At 39.6% G+C, this 17,661-nt stretch overlaps 1 protein-coding gene and 1 long non-coding RNA gene across 4 annotated transcripts in view; one reads left to right on the top strand and one right to left on the bottom strand.

Moving 5' to 3' along the window:
* LOC141139734 (uncharacterized) overlaps positions 1-11,245 on the bottom strand; it is an 82,435-nt gene extending 71,190 nt beyond the window's left edge. Inside the window, exons 1-2 of one of the 2 annotated variants that reach the window (XR_012243797.1) lie at positions 10,729-11,245; positions 9,791-10,587 (exon numbers count right to left, since the gene is read on the bottom strand). This is a non-coding gene — a long non-coding RNA (uncharacterized lncRNA). The remainder of the gene's footprint in view (positions 1-9,790; positions 10,588-10,728) is intronic. The other variant, XR_012243796.1, reaches the window with a different exon arrangement.
* SLITRK3 (SLIT and NTRK like family member 3) lies at positions 10,216-16,257 on the top strand. Of its 2 annotated transcripts, XM_073626137.1 has the most exons (3): positions 10,216-10,674; positions 11,280-11,386; positions 12,687-16,257. In XM_073626137.1, the coding sequence occupies exon 3, from the start codon at positions 12,713-12,715 to the stop codon at positions 15,359-15,361; it is 2,649 nt and encodes an 882-aa protein (XP_073482238.1). In that variant the 5' UTR covers positions 10,216-10,674; positions 11,280-11,386; positions 12,687-12,712; the 3' UTR covers positions 15,362-16,257. The 2 variants fall into 2 exon arrangements, with proteins under 2 accessions (XP_073482238.1, XP_073482239.1); XM_073626138.1 differs by lacking the exons at positions 10,216-10,674; positions 11,280-11,386 and adding an exon at positions 11,793-12,244.
* Positions 16,258-17,661: the final 1,404 nt, after the last annotated feature.

The following is a 17,661-nucleotide window of genomic DNA, read 5'->3' as shown; positions in this document are numbered from 1 at the left end:
ATTGAAAAATAATAATTGAAACATGCAATACAAATATCCCCAATTAATTAATTGCCCCTACAACCCACCCCCCCCTCGCTAATCCCTATTCCCCACCCAACCCCCCCAACTCTACCCCCTAGCTCATCCCACTGGAGTCATGACTTGTACCTATCACCATCCTCCTCCTTCTCTTTTACACTGTTTGAGTGTGAGTCATCTAGTTAAAGTTTATGTTTAAATTTATGTTGGGTGAGTTATCCGGCTAAGTTTCCCACACCTCTGCTGCCTGAAGTGAGGACTTATATTTTACCCAGTCCCTCCACGTCTCTTCATACGCTTCCATATCTAACCCTTCACTGTATCTCAAATATTCCAAGCAGTGAATTTCATTTATTTTATTGAACCACTCCCACAGTGTGGGTCTCCTTCTATCTAACCAGTGTCTAGGAATAAGACTTTTAGAGGAGGTGCGGTAACAGTGATTTCAAGTACCTCTTCGTGGGCATATTACTCCCGTGATGTAGACATACCCAGGGCTCGTCCGGGACCCTCATACTGGTGATCTCAGATATAATTCTCCTTATCTCCCCCCCAAATTTTTTAATTTCCGGGCACAACAACCATATATGCGCCATTGTCCCTATGTCCCTACAACTCCTCCAACATAATTGCGATGATTCTTTCTGTAATTTATGTGCTCTGTCCGGGGTGATATACATTCTCGCCAGGATTCTAAAGTTCATCTCAGATAACCTATAGTTCACCGAGGTAGCGTTCACCCTTTCCAAAACCAGCCCAACCTCCCTTTCACTAATCTTGTTTCCAAGTTCCTCCTCCCATTTCTTAAGAAATGTCGGATACTGCACCTCTCCCAGTTTAATCAATATTCTATAAATCCTAGACACGCCTCCCCTCCCTTTTTTCTCCAGAAGCGCTTTTTCCAGGGGGCGTAGGTCTTTCATCGACCTTATTGGCTGCGGGAGTAAATCAACAAAATGTTTCAACTGCCTGTACTTCCATATATCCATAGTAAACCAATTATCTTTAGCTTTTAACTCCTGATAACTACACATCTTACCCTGTCTCATGATATCTTTTAGTTGGACCTCGTCCTTCAATATCCACCTCCCAAACAGATCTTCCCTCCCAGGCAAAAAGTAATCTGTGTCCTTAAGCGGGATTAAAGGTGAATTATATCCCCATTGCTCCCTGTCATGTAATTTATCCCACGTAGTTAGAGCGTGTTTAGTGATATCCAGTGTTTTCGTGCTCAGTTTTCTATACTGTGGTGGTATCCACACATTCTTACCCAACTCCACACCACTCGTTATACTCTCTATTTTCACCCATTGTTTTTCTTTATTGTTTTTTACCCAATCTAAGATACGTGATACAACTATAGCTACATAATATTTTTTAATATCGGGTGCCCCCCACCCCCCTTTCCTCTCATTGTTAACTAATTGTGCAAACTTGATTCGTGTTTTTTTCCCCCTCCATATGAACTTTAGAAACAAAGTGTGCAATTTATAAAAAAATAGCTCTGCGGGATTGAGATTGGGAGCATTTGAATTTTATAGATAATTTTTAGGAGGATTGACATTTTGAATAGGTTTATTCTGCCTCCCCATGAGAGTTGGTTACGCAGGAATCTGTTCAAGTCGGTCCTGATCTCATTAAGGAGAAACATAAAATTAGCTTGGAACAGTGACTCTTTTGCTGTAGTGATTTTAACTCCTAGGTAATTAAGCTCATTTATCCCCCATTTAAATGGATGACTCTTTTGGTATGCCTTTTCCCCTTCTTTATCTTCAACTATTTCCAAAATTTCCGACTTAGTTGAATTAACCCAGAAATTAGATAGTCTGCCATAAGCCTTAATAGTCTCTAACAGGTTCGGAAGGGTGATCCTCGGGCGGTGACGTAAAGTAATATGTCATCCACAAAGGTGGCTATTTTGTACTCTTCTTCCCCTATTTTAACCCCACTGATGTCCGGGCTGAGTCTTATCTTCGCCAGTAAAGGTTCCAGCATCAGCACGAAAAGCAGTGAGGAAAGTGGGCACCCCTGTCTAGTGCCGTTATACATTGTGAATGGTTCGGAAAGAGTACCATTCGTCTTTACTCTTGCTGTGGGGTAAGTGTATAGGGCCTTTATCCAACTGCGCATTTTATTACCTAGACCAATCTCCTCAAGAGTGTCCCACATGAAGCCCCAGTCTACCCTGTCAAAGGGTAGATCATAGGGATCATCGGCCTTGTTGACCCCTATCCAAATGGAGTATTTATGGTTGCGGCCAAAAAGTTAAATTTTGGTCTCGTCACTCCAAATTACTTTGTGCCAGAAGGTTTGAGGCTTGCCTCTGTGCTGTTTGGCGTATTGGAAGTGGGATACTTTGTGGCATTTGGGTAGTAATGGCTTTCTTCTGGTGACTCGACCATGCAGCCCATCTTTCTTCAAGTGCCTCCTTATTGTGCATCTTGAAACAGCCACACCACATGTTTACAGAGAGTCCTGTATTTCACCTGAAGTTGTTTGTGGGTTTTTCTTCGCATCCTGAACAATTTTCCTGTGGCTGTTGTTGTTGAAATTTTAGTTGGTCTACATGACCGTGGTTTGGTTTCAACAGAACCCCTCATTTTCCACTTCTTGATTAGAGTTTGAACACTGCTGATTCATAGTCTTAAGTCTGTGGGTATCGTTTTATATCCCCTTCCTGTTTTATACAGTTCAACTACCTTTTCCCGCAGATCCTTTTACAATTATTTTGCTTTCCTCGTGACTCAGAATCCAGAAATGTCAGTGCAGCACTGGATGAAACATGCAAGGGTCTGTCAGGAGTCCAGAAACTCATTGAACTTTTGCACACACGTACTAATTACAAGCAAACTGATCACAGTTGAGGATGGCTAACTTTAATAGCCATTCAAACCCCTTTGTGTCAACTAGTGTGCATGTTATCAGGCTAAAATCACCAGGGATGTAAACTTTTGATCAGGGTCATTTGGGTAGTTTCTGTTGTGATTATGATTTAAAAAGACTAAACACAGTTGGTTGATAATAAATGGCTTCAGCCAAACACTAACCATGAGTGAAAGAAAAGTTTTCGTGTTATCATTCATATTCTCTAAAAAATGGAATAAACTCTGCCAGGGTGTGTAAACTTATGAGCACAACTATATATATATCCAGTGCAAACATCCATTTAAGCATTACATAACATTATAAAAGCAAGGCTGCTGCAGGGGTCACTTAACATTCCTGTCACAGAAGAATGGAGAGTCTGATTATGTCTTCAGAATATTTTATCATAAGACAAGTTACGTGCACCAGGGTACACTGTATTGGCTGTGTACAATGGGCTTCATGTAAAAATTAATGAGAAATAGTGTCTGTAAAACCCATAGAAAATGGAAGAGAGAATGTGACTGAATGGTAAAAACAAATTAGACAGCCCTTCTCTCAACCACTTTCATACACAAAACCCAGATGTAATAAGGGAAGAGTGATTGCTTTTGGTGAGCTAACTGAAAGGAACATGCATAAGCTGCATTTAACAGAAATGTTACCAGTTTGCCCAAACTCTGTTTATAACTAAAAAACAAATGAGCAAATAATTCAGGAAAACTCTAGGTAGATTGGCTTTTGACTTTTGAACGCACCAAAAATGTTCAAATCCCAAAGATAGGTATATGAGGCAATGCAGATATGCAAAGTGGATAACTTTATGCAAGCTTACTTAATTGCAGTTCACCATTTTGCACAAATGTGTTTTATGAAGGTAACATATAGTAATATGGTAGTCACTGGTTATTTTTATATCTAATTTTATAGTTTACTATATAAAAGAAAGGCCATGCATAGGACACTCTTTTTCCTAAAGGGACATTATCACTTAACATAGTCTATCACAGAATAGGTGTATTTTCTCTGAACCTTCAACTTTTCACAAGACAGGGGTTATTACTGGGCATTTATTAAATTTTACCTAAGGGAACCCTCATTGGCCATGCTTTCTTTTTAGGATAGGAGCACTGTCAGTGGACTCTCCCTTTGTATTACAGGACAAAGGCACTCACACTGGACTCACTTTTTGCCCTAAAGGACAGTTGCACTCTCACTAGTTTCTCTCTTTGCATTACAGATATGGAAAACGGGCACTGGGCTCTCTTTCTACCTTAGAAGACTGGGGCAATCTTACTGGTCTTTCGCGTTCTGCCTTTTGGACATGAGGACTATCAGAAGACATTCTATTTGCATTAAAGAGCAGTGGCACTCACACTGGACTCTCTCTCCAGCCTGAAAGACAGGGGTGCTCACACTTGACACTCTCTCTCTCTCTTTGTGTTACATGACAGTTCCACTCTTACTGGACTCCCTCTTTGCATTGTAGGACAGGGGCACTCACACTGGATTTCTTTCCTAGAAGATGGGGCCACTCACACCGGATGATCTCTCTGCCTTTCAGGAGATGAACACTATCACTGGACTCTCTCTTTGCATTATATGGCAGGAGCACTCACACTGGACTCTCTCTCACTGTCTACCCTAGAAGACAGGAGCACTCATGTGACTCTTACTTTAAGCTGGAGAGCAGGAGGAATCTCAGATCAACCTCTCTGGCTTACAGAATGGAACCCTATCAGAGAACTGTCTCTTTGTATTACAGGATAGGGGAACTCTCACTGAAGTCTCTTGCTGTTTTACAACTTACTTAAACTGTACACTCTCTTTGCATTACAGGATAGGGCACTCATGCTGGATTCTTACGCTGCCCTAAAGGAAAGGGGTTCACTCTAACTGGATGCCCTCTCTGCCTTAGAAGATAGGGGCACCCACACTGGACTATCCCTCTGCCCTAAAGGACAGGGACACTGTAACTGGACTCTTTCTGCCTTAGAGGATAAAGGCACCCACATTGGACTCTCACTCTGCCTTAAAGGACAAGGGCATTCTAACTGGACTCTCTCTCTCTCTCTGCCTTAGAGTATAGGGGCACCCACACTGGACCCTCTCTCTGCCCTATAGGACAGGAACATTCTACCTGGAACAGGAATATTCTACCTGCACTCTCTCTCTCTCTCTCTCTCTCTCTCTCTCTCTCTCTCTCTCTCTCCCTCTCTGCATTAGAGGATAGGGGCACCCACACTGGACTCTCTCTCTGCCTTAAAGGACTGGGACACTCTAACTGTGCTCTCTCTGCCTTAGATAACAGAGAACCCACACTGGACTCTCATTAAGCCTTAAGGGACAGTGGTACTCTAACTGGTCTCTTTCTTTGCATTACAAGACAGGAGCATTCTCACTGAACTCTACCTTTGCATTCCTGGACAGGGGCACCCACACTTTTCTCTTGCTATCTTAAAGGACAGGAACACTCTAACTTCACTCTCTTTATGACTTAGAGGGCATGAACACCAACACTGAATTCTTGTTTAATTACAGAACAGGTACACTATCAGTGGATTCTCTCTCTCTGCCTTACATGATAGAAGTACTGTTACTCTCACAAAGGGCAGGGACACTTTCACTGTGCCCTCTCTTTCTCTCTGCAGAAAGTAGTAAAGACCCAGCTTTTTTGCCAAGTAACACATATGGAGCTACAGTCTTTTAGTCTACTGTGCAAGCAATCTGGAAAATGTACAAGCATTCCAGTGGGCAAGGAAAGTTTCAGGCACTACTATGTGTTAGCTTTGCTACCAAGTAAAAAATACAGTCATAGCTTGTGGGTTTCCATTGTAAGCCAATGGGTAATGCAGAGGCACTCAGGTCTGTAGGCAAAATGTCCCTTGTGCCTGCAAATTTAAACAGAGCATGGGAAAGAAACAAAGAGCCCTTTTAGCAATGCAACAGTATTCTGTTTCCTTCCCTCCAATGCTTTAGCTGATGTTAAATTAAGAAAAATCATTATCTTATTGCAGCCCTCACCTTCTATGCAATGCAAAAATCGTGCAATTCATCCAGTCGAATAGCTGCTGCAGATGGGAAGGTTCTCTCTTAGGTCAGATGGTATGCTAGGGATTATAGGGATTATGAACAACAAGTGCACTTGTGCCAGTAACATTTTGGTGGAATAGATTACACATTAGCTGCAGGCACCTGCCTTCTAAGAAGTAACAGGACTGCCCCAAATCCTTGCGCAGCTAAAGTCAATAATGCCTACTGAAAATATCAGTATGTTTTTAAATGAAGACAAGAAATCAGAACACCCAGAAAAATAGCATTAACAAAGGCATATCATTCAAACTCCATGTAACCAGTTCACTGGTTTCCACTTTGCAGAACAATCCCCTAATGATTTCTGCAAAGACATTAGGCTGCCCGTGGACCTTATTTTATTTAAACCTTCTGTGTTCACATCCACATTTAGGGGTCATACACAAAGACACATGCTGATGGGCACCTATGAGAAGTGTTAAACTACAGATGCTGACTACTGCCAAAATCCATGTGAGAGGATGGGGGCACATCCTGAGAAGTATTATAAATACAGGGATAGCAGCATCAAACAAACATCAGTTGCTGAAATCTGCATTCACATTAAACAAAGCACAACAGGAAATAATAACTCTGATACTTCTCTGAATCCATGGGCATACAGAGCCTTTCAGCCCAACTCGATCTTTCTGCCTTGGATTTAAGATTGTGCACATTAGACATTAGGAAAGCATGAAACCCACTTTTTATACAAAAAAAGCACAGCACTTTAGACCATGCTAGCTGATCATCCCTAGAAATGGTCAGTATATACTGCCCCAAGAGCAGGGTGCATGCATTAACAACTGTACACCGTACAAAAATGGGCTGCTTCATTATTTCACTTCTTACAGAACTACCTCTCCCACTATGGTCAATTGCCTTGACTATAACACCAAGAAGAATATTAGGTGACAATACCAGCTCTGAATATAAGCACATCTTGCTGAAGACATACCTTCATTATGAGTGTGTGAGTATGAGCTTTTATATTCACATGTCCAATTGTCCTATCCACATTAAATCTCAATGATCTAGCAAGACTGATTGCATTTCACAATACTGGCTCTAGTTAATGCTTTTTAAGTATTGTAATAACATCCACTACACTGTCTCTGGCACAATTACATACAGTGTGCAGCATGTCTTTCCAGACTGCACATACAAAGCAGCTTGGAACTGACATGTTACACAGCATAACAGTCTCACCCAGATTCTTTTATTGCTTGCCTGACAAATTATAATAAACAGGGTAGACCAAGTTCCCTTTGAATAATATGTTATAGAAATATGCAATTTGGAAGATATTACAGGTTGAACTTGTCACCATTGCCAAAATGAATTCCCATAGAAAATATTTAATTTTAAAACAAATATACAGTATATATACTACAAAAATAAATGCAGGCTTAAAGCCAATCAGAAACCATTTCTTAAGAGGACTAACTGAAGTCCAAAATGGTTGATCTTTGTAACATCTAACTGATCAAGCCTAATTGTCTTTCTGATACTATTTTAGCACTTGTGTCTGTTCTAAAAATAATTTTGAATACCTGACGAAGAAAAGTGATGTGTGGTTGTCCATAGCAACAAATCACAGGTTAAGTATTTTTATTATTGTGGCAAAATCATATTTGTTATTGGTTGCTATTGAAGAACCAGATGGAAAAGATCACTATTCAGCATGGATTGCTGGATTTTAAAGCCAATAAATTAACAGGAGGGTAGATTTTGAAATGCCTGCTCTCTTCCACTGTAGATTTTAGTGCACATAGTTTTGAGATCATATCATGGTGTCCTAACCCTCATTGCCCAAATTGCATGCTTGCAAATTTGGACATGGACATGTTCTTAAAAGTTTGACCATTTTATGACAACACCTTGTTGCTTTTTCTCTTACTCAATACATGTATCATAAGCCAATATGGTGCACAGAATGTTCAATGCAAAGAGAGCAAACATTATAATGTGCAAAGTGTAGTAACCCATAAAAAACAATCAAAAGATATCTCAGCAGAAAACTAAAATCTTATAGGTTGCTAGGGATGACTGAAGTTTGAAAACTATTTTTGCTTTCTACGTTTTTATATTTAATAAGCCAAATAACTGAATGCACATGGAAATGTTGCTGCTGTACCTCTTTTATTCACATACATTATTGTTTAGACAGTTCAGAATTCCTTATCTCTCTCTCTTGCTCTCTCTTTCTCCTAATGTCACAAGGGTATCCATAAATTTTATTATATTACTGACATTTGACAGGGGGAGACTAATCATATGCAGGTATCTGAAGTAAACCCATTTGGACTGATGTCACGGTGTGATCATCCAAACATTTGTTCTCAAGGCTTCCCACAAAGGACTCTTTTCAAACCATGAGACACACGAACAATTGCTTTACCATGAACTGCCAATTCTAATGGAAATCCCTTTCTCTTTGAAAGATACCTCCACTGAACCCGGCTTCACCCTCCCTTGTGTCCCCACAGCAAGCAGCGTACAAATTGTTACCTGACAAATCCCTCTCCATGCTTGATGATAGTAATTTTTAGCTTTGTGATTTAACTGTACAACCTCAATGGACATGGCAGGCTTTAGCATATAATCGCATAGAGGTCATTTGCCTTCTGTAATTTTATAGACTGCATGGTGCTGGAACAGAACAGAGATGGAGCTGCCCTTGCATAGGGTCTCTGCCATATGGCTTTATACGATGCAAAGAGCCTGCAGAAGATTGGCTCAGGAACAAATCACATTTTACTGCTAGTCTCTGCATAGAGCTTTTTAACTTTGGCATCTTATCAGAAAGAAGCACGAATCAGCACCAGAGAGAGTAGAAGCCCAATGGAAGTCACTACTTGGAATTTAGTACAGCAATGCTGCAGCCTTAGAGACCAGCTCTTTTTCAGCCTTAGCGTCCTTGGGCATGTAATTGTGAAGTTACTATCGCTGTTTTGAAAACAATGCCTCCAATCATCAAAATGAATGCAAACAGTTACAAACCAGAGGCTACACAGCATGAAAGCACTCGGTACAGCTAAAGCACTGCGTGGTTATTTAAGTGATGTCAACAGAGGATAAGTGAAATGCAGGTTATAATTCAATCTCAAATAAAAGTTTTCCATTATACGCAATGCGAGTTTCCTTGAACATGCAGAGAATGGCATGTTTTTTCCCTATATTGCTTTCTGATTATTGTGAAAGTACCAGGTTATAATATAAGTCATCACACACACACATCATATATGATGATTATATATGTATTACAGTTATGTATAATTATTGGAAAAGAGTGTTTGAAAATATGAACTCCTGAATCTCTTTGATACCTACTACATTGCTCTATAAATATTATGGGCAGGTGGCAATGAGTCAATTTCAACCACACCCACACACGTATGTGTACACACGCATACACAGTGACAGTCACACATGCACACATGCTAACCCATACACACACACAGGCACACTGGATCATCCTTCTTTAAATATTCCAAATTCATTGATTGATCATATATAATTATATAACTATAACTGTTGTTCCAATAATATTTCAGGCTGACATTAAAAGGTACAGCATGCAGAGTAGGTGCAAATACATGTCAGTAACAGCCAATACAGTTTTTTCCTTTAAAAAGTATATTGAAAGTCACACACATCTCCTTTCCTTTACACCCTCATCCTCGACGTTCTGCATATGTAATAATTACACGTAGATCAGTCATAAAATATAAAACTGGCCTCTAACTCTACCTGTCCCAAGCATTTAACTGGTAGAAATTCTGCTCCTATACACACCCTTCACGGTCCCCATTTCCCCCCGTATAATTACCTGAATCTTTATTTTGGATACAGTTGGTATTATCATTCTCCCCGCAGCTCTTCTCACAGCCATGAAACAATTGATAGCAGGTTTGCAAAGAAAAGCACCACTGTGTTTTTTTTTTCCTCTGGTCTTTTCAAGTCACATAAGGACTTCTTCCCTTAAATCCCAGACAATGATCTCAATGCAACGTTAGACTTATAGCATGCAAAATGTACCTGTGCCTGCAGCCTGCAGCCAAGATGAACATACAGTGCAGATTCCCATACAGAACATCTTTTTCTGATGTCACAAGCAGGAATATTTATCTTTGTTAAAGCATCAGATGGTAACTGGATTGCACAATTCATATATATATATATATATATATATATATATATATATATATATATAAAATAAAATAATACATAAATAAATACATTTTAAAAAATCTATCTTTTCAAAATGAGTGCAATAGGAGGGAGAAGGGGATATGACTTGATGACTTGCTCCAGTTCTGGATTTCATGGCTTATCAGTTTGCTTTTCAAAGCTGTAGTTTGCTGTAGTTTGAAGTGACAGGCTGAGCAAGCAAAGGAAGGCTTACAGCTTTGGTGAGGGGGAGTTAATGCCTGTGCCTCTACTGCATGGTTCTGCTTAAAACTCTACATATGTATTATGAAAGAGTGATGATCACCCGGGATACCCCACACACCCACAAAAAAAAAAAAAAAATGCCAGGGCTTCCCAATGCATGCTCACGTCATAAACCTAAACGCTCCCCCTCCGCTTTGATCTCGCTTCTTCTTCCAGCTTGTTTCCATGATGCTAGGGGGAGAAGAAGAAAAAGAAAAAAAGAGGGATCTAGACACAAACAAAGATGAGAAAAATAGAGAAAAGGGAAGATAATGAGGTGTAAGTAATCTGGGAAATGAGATTGTTAGATGTGATGGGAAGCTCTCTACTCACAATAGGAAGGAGAGGGAGTCAGTGAAGCCTCTCACCCAGACAGGTGAAGACAGGGAGACACAAACGGTGTGAAGATCCCTGACTATGATCGACTCTCCCAATTATCTGCTGTCAGCGAGGGAGGGGGGGAAACTGGGGAAAGAAAAAGAGAAGGCAGCAAACGGGCAAAGCCATAGGAGAGGTTGAAAGAGAATAAATAGGAGGTAGACAATTGAAGCAGCGGTGTGAAGGTTGTTGGATTTGTGTCAAATTTCCAATGATCTGTTGCCTGTAGGAGGAGGAGGAGGAGAAGGATGGAGGGCTAAAGAAAAAAAAAAAGGATAGAGAGGGGGGAAAGGAAAAAAAAAGAGAGAGGGTGAGTGAGAAAGACCTCAGCAGGCAACGTTGGACAGAGAGGCTGCAGATTCCTCGCTGGCTCCATTGAGCATACTGAGTGGCAGATCTGCATGTTGAAGCAACCCATTGAAAACACAGAGCAGCTCACAGCACACTGCACATTGCACATTCCCAGCACGTCTCTAGCTCATTTTTTTTCTTTTTTTTTGCCTCAGACTCAGTAGGAGCAGATAGCAAGAGAAAGACAGAGAGAGGGAGAGCCAGCAATCCTCAAACTCAGCCTTTATTCCCCCGGATGTGCTAAAAATTCACCTGCAAACCGGTAAGTAAATCAACCCCTCTTGTCTCTATTTACTTTTCTAGGGTGACCCGACATTAGATTGAAGTTGCAGATATGTATTTGCAAATGATGCTGCTGCTGAGGCTGCTGCAATCTAACCCTCTGCCTTTTTTTCCTCCCTCCTGTCTTTATTTCAAGCGATCTATTTACTGGCATGCCAGAATCTGGACTGCTTAGCATCTATGTAATATGTCAGGAAAGCTGCATTAGCATTTATTGTATTTCACTAGAGTGGATGCTTTGATTTTAAGTTTCATTGCCATCACTATGCTCTAAGCACACAGGAAATGCAGTTAGATGCAGGTGGCTTCATATCTACAGATTTCAATGTAGTTATTTGCAGCATCTAAGGATGGGGGGTGGGAGGGGGGTTATTGCATGGATTTGATTATTGTGCTAGAAGAATAGGATTTGATGATGGAATTACTTTATTTTTCGATGGCTTATTATAAACTGTTTTGGCACTTAGGCACTTTGCTATTGTATAGGTATTTTCATCATTGAGATACATTCAGTGTCTGGTCTCTGTGCTGTTAAAGCTTTAGTCCCAGAGCAAAGGAGGCAGAGCATTTAAATCATGGATCATCCCAGACTAAGCTGCATTTTACTGTCAGTTTCCCCTCCGATTGGAAGATCATATGGACAAGCAGTGTGGCCAGATTAATTATCTCTACATTCTTTTATCTATTTATGGCCATTTAAAGTGCCCAATAGCCACTGCGATTAACTACATGCTGGAATCTGCTAATGCATCACGAACGAGGAGCACACAAATATTTTGCTGGAAATAGCAAGCAAGATTTTGACACCAACTCTTTGGGATAAAATGCATGCTTTGCAGTAATTCTTACTCTCATACATTATGGCTGTATCTAGTATGTATGTACAGGCTTAGATCATTATCTGTGTTAAGGCACACTGGTGTTATTTGTACTATTATTATAGCTCAGTATGACTCATAGGCAAAGGTAATTTTTTAAACACAAATTATTTCCATTATGACATAGCTCATTTATTTACAAGCTAGACACAATTCTTACCATTGTCTATGTGCACAGAGATGGTCTCATGGAGTGGCAATTATGTAATACAGTGCATTAAGCCAAATGGCATTGCATAATTGCAGATTTACACTTTGATAGACTAGATCTTGCAAACTAGTGTGCACTGATAATGAACAGACAATTCACTGTTCTCTTGCTATTGTTAATTTGCACTCAGCCTGTTTATACGTATAGTATAGGTAAATAATGACATCTGTGTTTTTTCTTTTGTCTTCCAGCTTTTTTTGTTTTTAATTAATCAGAAATGGAACCTTCTCCAGCAGAAACTCAGATAAATGGACGTATGTTGTGGATAATTCTTTTAAGCACAATTGCTCTTGCATGGACTACGCCAATTCCCTTGATTGAGGATTCAGAAGAAATAGACGAGCCTTGCTTTGATCCTTGTTACTGTGAAGTGAAGGAAAGCCTTTTCCACATTTATTGTGACAATAAAGGATTTACAAATATTAGTCAGATTTCCGAATCCTGGTCTCGACCATTTAAACTGTATCTTCAGAGAAATTCTATGAGAAAACTGTATACAAACAGCTTCCTTCATTTGAACAATGCTGTGTCGATTAATCTCGGGAACAATGCATTGCAGGACATTCAAGCTGGAGCTTTTAATGGGTTGAAAGTTCTGAAGAGGCTATACTTGCATGAAAACAAACTAGATATTTTTAGAAATGACACTTTTATGGGACTGGAAAGCTTGGAGTATCTACAAGCAGACTATAATGTAATTAAGAGGATTGAAAGTGGGGCCTTCAGAAATTTAAATAAACTGAGAGTACTAATCCTCAATGATAACCATATTCCTTTGCTTCCAACAAATTTATTTAAGTCTGTGTCTTTAACACACTTGGACTTGCGTGGAAACCGTTTAAAGATCCTTTCTTACAGAGGGATGTTAGATCACATAGGAAGAAGTATTATGGAGATACAACTAGCTGAGAATCCTTGGAACTGTACCTGTGAGATTGTGCAGTTGAAAACGTGGCTCGAACGTATTCCTTATACTGTTCTGGTTGGGGATATTTTATGTGAAAGTCCCTTTCACTTTCATGGCAAGGATTTAAGGGATATAAAGCGAAGTAAACTGTGCCCCTTGTTGTCTGAAAGTGAGGTGGAAGCAAGCCTGGGGATTCCCCAGTTACCATCGAGCAAAGAAAATATGTGGCCTACTAAACCTTCCTCTATGTTATCATCTTTTCATGTTACTGCTTCTTCTGTGGAGTACAAGACATCAAATAAGCAACCCACCACCACCAAGCAACCTAGGCCTCCAAAGCCTCCACCGACACCCAGAGGCCTTTACCCAGGTCCAAACCAACCACCAATTGCTGGGTACCAGACTAGACCACCTATTCCAATCATCTGCCCGACTGGATGTTCATGCAGTTTGCATATTAATGATCTTGGATTGACTGTAAACTGTAAGGAGAAAGGGTTTCATAATATATCAGAACTTCTGCCTAGACCGCTCAATGCTAAAAAACTTTACTTGAGTGGTAACTTAATACAGAAAATCTACCGGTCTGATTTTTGGAATTTTTCTTCACTGGATTTATTACACCTTGGAAACAACAGAATTTCTTATGTTCAGGAGGGAGCCTTTATTAATCTCCCAAATTTAAAAAGCTTGTATTTAAATGGAAATGACATTGAAAGGCTGACGCCTGGCATGTTCAGGGGTTTACAGAGTTTGAATTATTTATATTTTGAGTATAACATGATAAGGGAAATCCAGCCTGCTGCTTTCAGCCTGATGCCAAACCTGAAGTTGCTGTTTCTCAATGACAATCTGTTGAGAACACTCCCAACTGATGCTTTTGCAGGCACATCTCTAGCAAGGCTGAATCTCAGAAACAACCACTTTCTATACCTTCCTGTTGCAGGAGTCCTGGAGCACCTTAATGCTATTGTGCAGATTGACCTTAAACAGAATCCATGGGATTGCACCTGTGACATTGTCCCTCTAAAGCAGTGGATAGACACCATCAGCTCTGTCATTGTGGTTGGGGAAGTACTGTGCACAAGCCCTGAGAACCTGACCAACAAGGATCTAAAATCCATAGAGATGGAAATGTTGTGTCCAGAGATGCTACATGCTACTTCACCATCTTTGCCTGGAAAGATGGTGCCCACAAGCTCCTCAGTGTTTGAGCTTACTACATCTGGAGGTGCCATTCCATTATCTGTCCTCATTCTCAGTCTCCTAATCTTGTTTTTCTCAGCTGTTTTTGTGGCTGCTGGCCTCTTTGCTTTCGTGCTGAGAAGGCGCAAGAAGCTGCCTTTCAGAAAGAGACAAGAGGTGGATTTAACGGGCATTCAAATGCAGTGTAGAATCTTTGAGGACAGACCAAACAACTCCCCAGAGAAAGCTCCTGGTCATGTCTATGATTACATTCCTCATCCTGTTACCCAGATGTGCAACAATCCCATCTACAAACCCAGAGAGGAAGAAATGGGGGAAGAATTTTCAGAAACAAAAGAAAACAATACAAATTATAGGACCTTAATAGAAAAAGAAAAAGAGTGGACTATGGCAGTGTCAAACTCCCAGCTAAACACTATAGTTACTGTTAATCAGAGTGGGGAAGTACCAAATTTTCATGAAAATGGGGTCATCTTTCCTGGAGTGATTGACCGAGAACGGGCAGCACCAACGGTGGGTTTTGTGGACTGCATTTATGGCACAGTACCCAAATTAAAGGAACTACACGTCCACCCACCTGGCATGCAATATCCAGATTTACAGCAGGATGCCAGATTAAAAGAAACCTTACTTTTCTCAGCTGGGAAGGGGTTTTCAGACCAAACTCAAAGTGAATACCTCGAGTTAAGGGCCAAACTCCAAACCAAGCCGGATTACCTCGAAGTCCTGGAAAAAAACACATATAGATTCTAATATAGCATAATTTCATAGCGCCCAAAAAACAAAACAAACGCATGATTCAAGATGATAATACCGTTGTGCTCCCCAAATTGTTTTGGAGGAAGGGCCATACTCTAATCGTAATTAATTGAAGTGCCTTCGCAGACTTTTGCCAGCAATGTTATCAATCATTATTTTTTATATAGGAATCTAAGAAACTTGACTGTGCCATGTAAGGTATGGGGATATTTGTACTGATCCTGAAAAAAATAATTCCACGTGTCCTTTTTTGGCAGTAACTTAAACCTTTTCACTGGAGAGTATTGGGGGTGAGGGAGATAAGATGGCATTATGGCTTCCTTATACAAAGAAACACCCATGGCACAGTTCCTGTATATTGATGCAGTTTGCTGCATGCCTGAAAAGGAAAAAAAAAAACTGCAGGGGGGTTAATGCTCGAATGTTCTCACCCAAAACATGAATGCTCATCTGTTTTCTTTTTACCAACAACATTTCAGCATCCAATCACCTGGATTCACTGCAAAGCATCATAATTCAATGGTTTCAATGTATATTTGATTTATTTCCTTTATTGCAAAGCAGGAAGTATTGTAAACAAGACAGCTAGGGATCAACATCTTTGTGAATTCATGAATATGCCAGGATTAATTTTTATTTTTTGCAGCTCCTTGCAATTTATTTAGCAATGCTACTGGGTACGTATCACTAACAGCTTTGTAGGAAGCACTTTTAATGTCTTCTCCCCCCCTCCTCTTACTCCTTAGCCTACCCCATACACAAAGATTTTACAATATGTGCATATATTTATTCTGTAATTTCAGTGAATATTAATTGTAAAGGTAATGTTTAATCAATGTATAGTGATTATGCGTCTGGTATAGCTTTCCTAATAAAATAATTTAAAACAATACATACATATACAGATATATACAGATAAAAAGCTTGATTTAGCTATGCCCAGCCTTATGTACATCAGCCAAAAAAAAACTGAGTTACCATGCTAACTAACATTGATCACTATTTCATTGCACACAGTGCTATGGTTAGAGGTAAAAACAGATGACACGCGCTTTGATATAGTTTTGCAATTCTTGGAATCAGTAGCACTTTAGAGCCTTTCACAGATTCCTCAGTAGCAAAGGAATTAATAATGTAACAATCCTCTGGACAACACTGCATTCAATACTGCGAGAATTGGAAGTAAATTATTACTTAGAGGTAGAGCCATTTAATTTATTTGTCTAGCTTGAAAAATGAGAGGCCTATTGTATCCCCTTTAGTCAATTATCTAGGGATCACTACAGTGCATTCCGACCCATTTGAGGATGAAAAGTTGCACAGCCTATCTGTATAAAATGTCTAATTGGTTATATATATATATATATATATATATATATCTTCAAAGCATACACTCTATTAATTGCACACTGTATATCCTAATAGAGAGAGTCTATTTATAGAGATATATATGAAAAGGGCACTATCAGACCCTGAGTGAACCCAAAGAAAATCTAATTCAAAACTGGTTGATTGTTGAAGCTGCTAGCTTGTGGTTTAAATGAGGATGCATTCATAACATTGAACAGCAGGGGGAGCTTATAGTCTAAATATTGTATGTTAGGCACAGGCACCTGGTTCTTGTCTTTAGAGCTGTGTGTTATTTGTGTGCTGCAGCCGTTCCCGAATGTGTTCTCCTCTGCTTCATTTCCTGACTAATTTAAATCCCTAATGAAATCATTACTGTACATTGAATGTAAACTGTCAGATGTCACTGATGCCTTACATGAACATAGGAATTTTAAAAGAGAATGTGAAAAAAAAAAAAAAAAACATAGCTTGTCAAGTTTTGGTTTTGCTGCATGATCATCTGTACTATTGATTTATTATTACAAGCTATTATTGTTCTTATTATCAGTGTTGTTTGTCTATATGCATGTAGATAGTTACACGTATCCATAGATTTATATATACTGTAGCTACCTCTGTGCATATATGAGCTAGAAAGTGTATTTGTTTTTTGTTTTTTGTTTTTGCTCACAGCCCCCTTGTCTATAGTTTACAAAGCTCATCACCTTTATAGTAAAATATGTCACCATTAAGGGCATATGGTAATGCAGAATATAGATCAATCACTAATTTACACATGCATAAATGATAGCCTTGAGCTGCAATTGATTTTAGCTGCTAAAAAACAGACAAGACCTATCACTATAGGGCAGCATGCTGCTGTTATTACAAAATTGGAATTCAGAGATGGACTACCAGTAGTACTCCTGCTGCATTAAACTACATCACCCTTTGACTTCACTCTT

The sequence above is a fragment of the Aquarana catesbeiana genome, linkage group LG04 (assembly GCF_042186555.1).
Source record: "Aquarana catesbeiana isolate 2022-GZ linkage group LG04, ASM4218655v1, whole genome shotgun sequence".
NCBI lineage: Eukaryota > Metazoa > Chordata > Amphibia > Anura > Ranidae > Aquarana > Aquarana catesbeiana.
The sequence above is the reverse complement of the archived record's forward strand: the minus strand, read 5'-3'. Positions and strand labels throughout refer to the sequence as shown.